Raw genomic sequence first — 10,990 nt, 5'->3', positions numbered from 1 at the left:
ATCGGGTTGTCGTTGGACATGAATGCTCAAGTTATTTGTTTGTTTCTATTTATAGTAGGCGGTAAAGATTCAATTGACAATCGAGTAGTTAAGTCTCTGATGGGCCAACGCGAGCTTCACTCATTTTATGGGCTCTGACCGACTTGGCCCAATGTTACTTGAGCCTGACTCATTATTTAGGCTATGACCGATTTGTATTTTCCATTCTTACCTTTAATATTATATATGTCCAAGTTCAATTCCTCATTTTTTTTGGGCTAATCTCATCGTTTATAGAAAATCTCAAGTTCAAGTCCGAGGTCCAATGTTACAAGACAATCAGTACCAGATAACTACATATTAATTCTTTGCTGTTATCGTAATTATTGAGCTCTTATGAAATTGCTAATAGGTTCTTCCTTGAATCTGCGTTCGCTGAGTTTCTGTGTTTCCATTTTCCACGACACTAAACTAATTTATATGGTTTAAATTTTTGAAGGATATTAACAGGAAGAAACAGCTATAGCACCACCAAGGTACCCATTAAAAATACACTGCTTAGACAGACAATCACGACACTAAAACTTATCGAGTGTGAATTGTTCTGAGTCTACAAGCACATCTGGACATTTCTATTTCTTTCTTGTAGATTGGACAACAGCTACTGCATGTCACTTCTATTATATTGGACCAACACACAATGCATGTCACTTATATTATAAATTCGAACCGACAGGTCCATATGTTTTTACGAACTAGCATATTTGGATGATTGGGGCAAAAAAATTCAGATTGTACAAGGCTGATTTTGATTCCTGCTCATTCCCCAACAGTTCGTATAATCAAGACCATGCAATGACACAAAAGAATAGAGATCAATCAAAGCTACTACTGGCAGGACATCAAGCAAAACTTCATTTAATTTTCTGCCAACAGAATACAATTTGTATAAATTTTACCCCCTTCAGAGAAGGGGTGGGGGGGGATCAAAATCCCATACCAAATAACTATTTATGCATGCATCCACTCAATGACTAATAATTGATAAGGAAATACAAAGATAGAATACTAGCAACAGAATTCTTAGCAATCAAAATTTTAAATAAAACATAGGAAGTAGAGAACAGAAGGAATGGTTCAATTAAAATCAGGCTTCTCTGGGTAGGTGCAGCCAGACCTTTGGATGATAACATTTGAGGCATAGCAGCCAGCTTTCACACAGTCTTCAATGGGTTTCTCTTGAACTAACTGAGAAAGAAAACCTCCAACAAACGCATCCCCTAGACCCAAAAATAATATCATAAATCAGTAAATAACTTACTATGTAGTGTTTTCATTTGTTAGTGTGTGTTATTTTATTTAATTCTGATAGCAGCTACATTGAACCATCACTATAAACATTCAACGTCTCAACCTTGTGATACAAACATTTGGATGGGTATGCTAGTGAATTCAAGCATGCCATATAAAGTTATAAGCTACAGAAGACATACCTGCTCCATTGGTATCTACCAGTTTTTCTTTAGGCAAAAGTATCACTGGGAACTTCTTCACTTTCCCATCCTCAGCAACGACTACAGGATCTGCACCCTGAGTAATGACAGTAATCCTCTTGTGTGTTCCTGATGCTTTGGGCCACTGGGAGATCTTTAGAGCTATTTCCTCGACATCATCAGTCTAGTAATTCAATCAGTCAAAATAGGGTAACAATATGAATATAAACCACTAATACCATAGTATCTAGTACTAGGGAAACCATTACCTTCCAGTCATGAACTTTTGAGAAGGTTCTCGCTTCCGTCTCATTTCCAAAAACAAAGTCCAAGTATCTAAATTTCAGAAAAAAAAAAAAAGGCATGCCCTACATCAGCATGTTCATATTACTTGATTATTATGCCAAAAAGAAAAAGAAAAGGAAAAAGCAAAAGGCTTACGGCAAAGTTTTGTCTTGAGCATCCTTGAAAAACTCACAGATAAATGGTGCAGAAAGGTTCATCGAGAAAATCTGCAGATAAACGGAATTGTCAAGACTGTTTCTTGCAAAGGAAAATGAAGAAAGCAAATCAACTAAAATTTTGAAGACTGACATATCAAATACCTTTCTATTTGCAGCTGCATGCTCAGCAACAAGATGAATGGATTCCGGTGATACAGTTAGGAAAAAACCAGCAATATAGAAGTACTTGGCCTTCTCAACTGTCCAAACAGGATTATCAGAGAATCAGCTCACAAGAAAGCATTACTAGAGAAATGAAGTACAAACCTAAGACACAAAGGTTGATAGGGTACCCAATGCCCAATTTTCTGGTCTTTTCAAATGCTCAGATTTGTAGCAGTTAGCAGCTGACAAATTGGCAATAAGTGACCTGCACATACATAAGAATTGTTGTCAGTCCACTGGGCTGAAAGTTCTGAGAGCATATTTTATGGTTTTATGAACAGTTAGAGGACAATTATCAAATTGGAAAGCATAATTTGAAATTTCAAAACAAGTTTGACCTTAAACTAACCTTTCACCGCCTACAACACAAACAGCACAAGTTCCTGTTGGTGCAGACTCATCCTCATAATAGTGAACCTGGTTCACAAATCAACAGGTACTAGTGATGGGCAATATATTTTGTAGTAGGAGGAAAAATAAAATTTACTTTAGAAATTCAAACTGCAATTTAGAAGAATATATAAGTTATAAAGGTTCCTACCTTTGTGTGTTTACGTAATTACATATTATATACAGAATAAAGCAAAAGGGATAGAAGAAGCAACTTACATTGACACCAGCAAGTTTTGCGTTCTGCTTCATCTCCTCCCCAAACTTGTCCTTTCCTATGCAACCCATATAACTAGTTGCACCAGGTACTTGGAGCATCCACTGCAGAAGGTAAAAATAAATCACTCTTTAGTGAATCAATGAATAAATGATCCGATTTCCTAAAGAGTATCACAAGCAACAATTCATACCTGGGCAACTCGGATTGAATTTTGAGTAGCACCTGCAAAAATCAAAAAATTAATTCCTCATTGTCATCACATTTAGTAATATAGATTTTAGCATATCCACAAAAATACTGTTTGAAAACCGAGACTAAGCGTAATCAGTTGTTTACCTCCAGCAATGTACTCCACGTTATCCTTGGCAGACAGCTCTTCATACCTGAGACATACATCCATGTTCGTCCAGTAAAAACATATTTAATAACAAAACAACGTCTCACAGTCCATAAAGACAAATAACCTTAATTTCAGCTGACCTTAATAACCCACTTAACAGATTCGCATGTATGCTACAAATACAAATTTGAAACACTTAATTGTATTGAATTGCTTACAGGGGTAGGTGCTTGTCCTCAGCAAGAATCGCATTGTTGGGTTTGACGTCATACCTGTTACACAAAAGCAAGTGCAGTGTATGAGCTAAAACTGTAGCCGAAGCATTAGATCAAACAGCAGGGAGACTAGGGGAGGCTTCATAGATCTGAGGTTGGGTCCGTCCCAATATGACCTACTTTTTCAAGAAGTCCTCGTCGACGACGGCGGAGATGTCGAGGAGTGGGTTGCCCATTCCCAACAGAATTCCCTCGGACGCCATGGGAGAAGCAGAGAGAGCTGGGCTGAGCTGACTGAGTGGGTGAGTGTGGAGAGGTTTAACAAGCAATAGCAGCAACCAAGATTCAGATCAGATCTATTTTGGAGACTGAAATGTCTATGTTTTATAGGTAGAGGTTGGACCTGCGGCCCTCTCTGCCTTTGCACTCAAGTAGTGGCTCTCTCGCTATTTCTCCAAACTCACTGCCCACATATTTGGGATATTTTTATTTATTTTTCAATTCTCTCATTGTCCTTTTTTTTTCTTTTTTTTTTTTTAAATCAAAATTCTTCTATTATCTTTAAAGGATTTAAGAATTTTTAATGTTTAAAAAAGAGCACGAGAGTTGAACTTTGGTAGTGGGAATAAAATGCTTTCTAATGATTCTGTTTACTCACTTTAGTTAGTATTTACTTAATCGATATATAAAAAATATTTTTTATAAAAATAAAAGAAAAAACATTGGAGCGATTTTTAAGTTGAATTTCTTAGATAGAAATTAGGTTAAAGTTAAATTTAAACACTAAACTATATGAGATATTTCAACTGCATCCATTATCTACAAAATTATTCAAAATCATACCTCATTTAAAATTTAAATTGCAAAATGAATTTTTTTTTTCTCTTTTCCTTTTTTACTCCTTTCCACCTCCTCCTCTCTCTCTATTCCCTCTCTCCGGCCAACCTTCCCAACCCACCCCCACCCCCACCTAGTCTCTATGGGAAGAGAGAGAGAGTGGGAGGTGGGGAGGGGTAAAAAATGAAGAAAAATTTATGTTTTCAATTTAAACTCTAGATGAAATATATTTTTTAATGATTTTGTAGATGATAGATGCAGTTAAAATACCTTATATAGTTAAGTGTCTAAATTAAACTTTAGCCTAGAAATTATGTAGCTTATATAATTAGAGTAATATTGTTGAGACCTTTCCAACTGACCACATGAGGAGGTCCAGTCTATATGGTCAGCTGGAAAATTCCCAACAATATTACTCATATAATTAATATTACGAACATGAGGTGGTCCGGCCTATATGGTCAGCTGGAAAATTCCCAACAATATTACTCATATAATTAATATTACGAACTTATTGGATCTTGGATCTACTGAAGTGTATAGTAAAAAACAACTACCAAAATTTCATAGCTACAACATGAGCCCCGCGATGTTCTCAACTCAACAACTATTTTCCCACTGAGTCACCGACACCATAATTTTACTAAGTAAACATTTTTCTAAACTTTATTAAGGCAAGCTTCCAAGTATGAAATTCCAAAAATATCCCTTTTAAGTTGTTTTGTAATATTAAATTATTAATACATACGCGGAGACTTGTGTGTGTTTGTTTTGGCATACGCACTAGTCATTCATTGTTGTTTTCCTAAATAGAATGACAAAAATGATAAAAGCTTCGTGCCAAGGACGACTATATACTATATCATCCAATTTCACCGCTAGAGCAATCTGAACATAACTAATATAATTTCTATACAATTTAAACACTATACTATTCAATCTGAAACACGATAGTCGATTGAAATCCAGGGTAATAAAAAAAGGAACAGGAGAAAAACATCATATATCATGATGCTTTATTTGATGAAATATTGACAGAATAGCACAGGAGAGCTATGGCATAATGATATTCTGAAAAAAGAAAAAAAAACCCCTCAACAGTGAACACAAATAAGTTTATTTTGAAAAATGTTGCAATGGAATATTGATTTTCTCCATTTTTGTTTGCCCTTCAAGCCTCTCCATGACCGGACGGATCTCTTCATAGTCATCAAAGTGATGTGATCTTATTCCCTTTCAGAAACAGAAAAAAGGGGAAAAGTTTGGAACATGGCTCCAAAAGGAGTTGCAACAATCAAAATGTTAGACTACAAATGCAATAAGAAAAAAAATAAAACCCACATCCTACTTAGGAACATCTTCTCAAAGATGATCACAAATAGCTTTCGTAAAGTCAGTAGTTGATGATGCCCCACCAAGGTCAGCCGTCCGGTACTTCCCCTCAGCAATTGTGTTGAGGATTGCATTTTGGATCCGATCAGCTTTATCATTCAGCTCCAGATGGCGAAGCATTGAAACAGAACTTAAGAGCAGAGCAGTTGGATTTGCCAAATTCTGTGAAATTTCAACCAAAGAAGAATGACTTAGAAGCAAACATAATGATTTTATTATCTGCAAAAACTACTTCTAAAACAAGGAGAGCTTACTAAGTACTGAACTAAGCATTTAAAAAATGAAACAAGTCAAAATAAAATGTATTCAATGGTATCAATCCTAATATGACTTTCATTATCAAATTTCTGGCAGATGCACCACAAAATGGGTAACTCCAAGAAAGAGTATCATGACCAATAAATTTCAAAGCTAACACCCAAGCCACTCACAGGATAGATGTGTCAAACACCACTAGAGGACTCAAAGAATCAAAGGCCCTTCAGAAACTTAGTGATGTAGAAAAAATACATATATATATACACCATCATCTCTATCTGGCTGAGGAACTCCACAGTTTTTAAATAATCTCCAAAAGTAATCCCCCAGTCACTAACCATGTTGATTCAACTTTGAGGTAAACTAGGCATGCTTTTTTCTGATTCACCAAAATAACCTAAAATCTATGCAGCTTTTGGAACAGAGAAGACATAGTGAATCCCTTCCATTGGAGGGCCATCCAAGTTAATTTCTACGCTAATCCTCTTAAGGAGGCTCACATCAACAGTTACCCAATACCAAACAACAGGATGGGATACGTGAGGCTGTTGAATGGACATCAATTGCAATTATATATGTAGAAAACTGAACATAAGGTTTAAGAATGCTCACCTTTCCAGCAATATCAGGTGCTGAACCATGTACAGCTTCAGCAAGAGCAATGCCTCCCTCACCAATATTGCAGCTGCATAGGAAGGCAAATAATGTCAAATGATCGTTCATTTAAATTACAGAAGGGGATTAAAAATGCATATATACCATACCTTGGTGTTAAGCCCAAACCCCCGATCAGCCCAGCACAAAGGTCACTAATAATATCACCATATAGGTTAGGCATCACTAACACATCAAAAAGTGCTGGATTCTTCACAAGCTGCGTAAGGTAAAACATACGGGTTAGTGCAGCTTTAGTTTTATTTTTTCTATATAAAAAATCCCATAATACATGCTTAAAGGCTAACAAGCTGCATGACATGTCATAAATGTTCTCCTAGTTCGAGGATTCTGTTGCAACAATTGAGACCCATAAAAATTACATTAAAAAAACCACTAGGTTTTGTATCTCGCTCTCCACCCCACTTTTTTATTTTTTTTCTGTGTCATTGTTTCCATTTTTTGAGTGATCCATCATCCATCTAACTCCAACTTTCACATGCATATAACCAGTGTTTTTTTCCAAACATTTTAGAGGGAAATTTATTCATACCATCATACAGCAGTTATCAATGACGACTTCCTCGTATTTTATTTCAGGGTACTTCTCTGCAACCTCACGACAACACTGAAATCAAAGATCAAACAATTTTTGATATGAGGATACTTGGGAAAACAATCAAGAAGAACACAATTTATGCATTAACAGATTGGCGAACCTTAAGAAAAAGACCATCGGTTTTCTGCATAATGTTTGCTTTGTGTATCGCAGACACTCTCTCTCTGCCATGCATCTTGGCATAGTGAAAAGCATACTCAGCCACCCTCAAACTTGCTTGACGAGTAATGATCTTGAGGCTCTCAACAACACCTCTCACCACCTACCACCAAAACAAGGAGCTTAATCAAATTTATGTACATAGAATACCTGACTATGTTCATCTGCCTATTCTTTAAAGACTTACTTGATGTTCAAGTCCACTGTACTCCCCCTCCGTATTTTCACGGATAGTGACAAGATCGACATCGTCGTATCGAGTTTTATAGCCAGGAAGGCTGTAACAAGGCCTGACATTTGCATACAAATTAAGTTCTTTCCTCAGAGTAAGGTTCAATGAACGATGACCTTTCCCAATTGGTGTGGCCATCGGCCCTTTCAAGCCTACCCTATTTTTTCGTACCGATTCTAAACTATCCCAGGTTAGAAAACTCTGAGTTCGAGGATCTATTTGGGTCCCAACGTAATGTTCCTCCCATTCAATTGGCACTTCAGCTTCTCTGAATACCTGCATCAATGCAAATTGCCAACTCCATCAGCACTTGAAACTACAAGAAAGTAATGCAAAGTTTGTGAATACAAACAACTGACATCTCACATCCATTAGTTCCTTCACATATGGCATTGTACTAATGCATGCAAGCATTGAATTTTGGGAAATATTATCACTTCTTTGAAATTACATTGTTATGACTTATGATGAGTATGAACATGAAAGTTGGGAGATTAGGTAGCTCCCTCATTCCCATTTCAGAAAAGAAATTTCCATAGAAACAAATAGAGCCAATAAGGTTGCAAAATTTCACAACAATTCAAATCATCAAACAATAAGCAACAAAAATACTCGATCAACCAAAAAGCATCATCTTAATAACAAACTAAATATCCAATAAAACATGTAAATGCCACTAAGGTTTCAAAACCCTAAATTTCCAGTACATGTGAGAGCGAGTGTGTGTTTATGTATATAAGTACATAGATATACATAGATACACGTAGACAGATATACAACTTTGACGGAAAAGAAAAGGCGGCATAAATGGGATTGGAGAAAAGAAAGGCAATTAAGATCAGAGAGGGACCTGTTTGACGGACTCAGCGATTTCGGGGCCGATACCGTCGCCGGGGAAGAGAGTGGCTCGGATCGGAGTGGAATCAGAGGAGAAAACCCTAGCTGCCGGTGATGATGACGATGACGATAGAAAGGTAGGGCCGGAGAGAATCTGGCCCGAGCGGCTTCCGAGGGCGCGCCTCAATAGCTGGGAAGCCATCATTGCTGTGTTTCGCGATCGAAAGGAATAAACTCTCTACTTTTCGCCTATCGGACTATAACTAAATGAACAGACATAGAATGTGGGATTCTTTATTATTTTATTATTTGTTATATATATTTACTAATAATAATATAAGTGTTGACCAAGATAATAAGTGTGTTAATGGGTGGTGTTTCTTTTTGTGTTCGTGTTAAATATTAGTTAATTATAACTTAACTCGTTTATAATTGTAGAATTTTATTCAGTTCGTTTATAACTTAACGTGCCGCCGAACACTCGGTAGTTCATTTTTTTATAACAGTCGAGTGCTGACATCGTTTTTGCCATTGATTTTTTAGGATATTTCTTTGACGGTTCACCTCATACCCTTTTAGAATGTATGCTCAAAATTTCAGAATTAAAACCTAACATGCAGCCGACAAATCAGTGTCGAACGCTCAACGCTGGATGCAAACGTGCAGCTAAATGGGCCTGTATAATTGTATTTGCCCATATCTTGTGACCAAACTTAAAACTTATGTAGTATTATCATAATACTAACAACAAAACTATTTATAAAATAAATCTATAATTATACAACAACCTATACAACACATATTAAAAATTGAGAAAATAGGTTTATTGTGTTATAATCGTGTTATACATATTTGACACTTATTCGTTTATTATTTGTATTTAACGTATCGTATCATATTTGTGTTAAAAAAATGTCACATCAACCCAAACCCCCTAGCTTTATGTCAAATTCGAGTTGTATTATTGTGTTGAGTCAAAAATTGTCACTTCTAGTATAGAGTGCTTATATTAAGTCTATTTTCCTCCTTTCACAATTTTGTTAATAAGATTTTCATTACCAGTTTTATCTTTAATTGTTTTTATAAGATATTAGAAAATAAAAACATATTTTAAAAAGAGTGCTGCTATTTGTACACCCTTTTCTCCATTTCAATAATGCTAATTGTCCCACATTTTTTTTCTCACATTTGTATTTCATCTTATTTGTTATTACTTTACTAGACATAGTATTTCTTTTTTATTTTTAGGTTTTATTTTTTATTTTTTAGTGTCTAATGTATGAATGTCATTTAATGTGGTATAAAAATGTGGTAAGTATAGCATTACTGTCTCCATTTTTCTACCAACACAACCTCTATTTATTTCTAAAATTTGAAATTTCTTTTTGCACACCCATTTTATTACCAAAATATCCATCCTCTCAAACACACCCACCATACCTCTCTCTCATTCCTTCTCTCTCCTCCCTCCCTTCCTCTGGCTTTTCAACCCAGCAGCCACACCCTTGGTTGTAATTTTGAGAATTATGCATAGATGAAATTAAATTCTCTCCCACTCACCTAGCCCCCTAGCTAGACGAAAAGGGAGGCCGGAGAGGTTGCCGGCGATGTCGACATAAGCTTCCGATCTGGAGGTCGGTTGTAGGTCGGGTTTGGCAAGGGCCGTGGGTCGCGGGGGAAGGGGAAGAAGGATGGGGTGGCTGGGGGAGGAAGGAGGAGGGGTGGTTGGGTCAGGCTGGCTGGGTTGGTGGGTTTGGGAGGACACAAAGGAAGAGGAAGGAGGAAGGGTGGGTCGGGCTGGGGGTGTGTTAGAAGAGAAATGCAGAAAGAGAGAGGAGAGAGGGAAGGGTGTGTGTGTCTTTTTTACTTTGATTATTTTTTTTAAAGAGAGGTGTGCAAAAAAAAAAAAAAAGATGTGCAAATAACAGCACTTTTAAAAAATTAGTAAATTAGTCTCAGTTTCTGCAGCCATGGACCTTTTTGAGATGCTTTAAACCCACAAGGGATCGTCAATGGATCCCAATTAGCACGAAGCAGTACCTTTATACGATTTTATGTAGAGTGGAGTCCAAGTGATATGAACTCCTTGATCTGGTTGTGTCCCTTAACAAAAGGCTTCCCACCAAGCAATTTCGGCCCAACTTATAACCATGGCCCAGAAGACACTCACCACATACTATGTTGTTCTACACAATCTTAAATCTTGATGCTCCTAATGAGTAATGAATATGTTTTAGGGGGGGGCTATTCACACTACCCAAATGTGCTGAGTTGACCACCCCCTTAAATTGTTACCCATTTTTGCCCATTTTGCCCCTGCATAAAAAAAAAACTCACCCCTCCAATTTTGGCCGGCCACCACTCCCAGCCCTCCCCGCCGCCGGCACGACCCATCCAGCCCTCCCCGCCGCTGGCACGACCCGTCCAGCCCTCCCCGCCGCCCGATCTCCCTTCTCTCTCTCTCTTCCCTCTCTCTGCCATCTTCTCTCTCTCCCCTCTGTCTGCCTCCCTCCCTCACCGGACCACCATGGGTGGCCGGCGTGACCCCATAGACCTCCAGATCGGGGGTCGCGCCGGCCACCCATAGTGGTCCGGTGAGGGAGGGAGGCAGACAAAGGGGAGAGAGAGAAGATGGCAGAGAAAGGGAAGAGAGAGAGAGAAGGGAGATCGGGCGGCGGGGAGGGCTGGGCGGGTCGT

General features: G+C 37.7%; 2 protein-coding genes across 2 annotated transcripts; both read right to left on the bottom strand.

Annotated features, from left to right (window-relative positions):
- Positions 1 to 875: 875 nt before the first annotated feature.
- On the bottom strand, positions 876 to 3,731 carry ADK2 (adenosine kinase 2). Its single transcript, XM_086246161.1, has 12 exons — positions 3,486 to 3,731; positions 3,309 to 3,362; positions 3,087 to 3,133; positions 2,941 to 2,972; positions 2,750 to 2,851; positions 2,490 to 2,557; positions 2,269 to 2,345; positions 2,078 to 2,175; positions 1,914 to 1,984; positions 1,742 to 1,808; positions 1,473 to 1,656; positions 876 to 1,259 (listed from the first exon to the last, which is right to left on the bottom strand). The coding sequence occupies exons 1-12, from the start codon at positions 3,566 to 3,568 to the stop codon at positions 1,117 to 1,119; spliced, it is 1,026 nt and encodes a 341-aa protein (XP_086102287.1). The 5' UTR covers positions 3,569 to 3,731; the 3' UTR covers positions 876 to 1,116.
- Positions 3,732 to 5,131: 1,400 nt separating this feature from the next.
- IDH-V (isocitrate dehydrogenase V) lies at positions 5,132 to 8,563 on the bottom strand. The gene is made up of 7 exons (XM_086246422.1): positions 8,307 to 8,563; positions 7,412 to 7,732; positions 7,166 to 7,327; positions 7,000 to 7,074; positions 6,557 to 6,666; positions 6,405 to 6,477; positions 5,132 to 5,696 (listed from the first exon to the last, which is right to left on the bottom strand). The coding sequence occupies exons 1-7, from the start codon at positions 8,496 to 8,498 to the stop codon at positions 5,505 to 5,507; spliced, it is 1,125 nt and encodes a 374-aa protein (XP_086102548.1). The 5' UTR covers positions 8,499 to 8,563; the 3' UTR covers positions 5,132 to 5,504.
- Between the last annotated feature and the right edge of the window lie 2,427 nt (positions 8,564 to 10,990).

The sequence above is a fragment of the Dryas octopetala genome, chromosome 6 (assembly GCF_963921425.1).
Source record: "Dryas octopetala chromosome 6, drDryOcto1.1, whole genome shotgun sequence".
Lineage (NCBI taxonomy): Eukaryota > Viridiplantae > Streptophyta > Magnoliopsida > Rosales > Rosaceae > Dryas > Dryas octopetala.
This window is presented reverse-complemented; position numbering and strand designations above follow the sequence as displayed.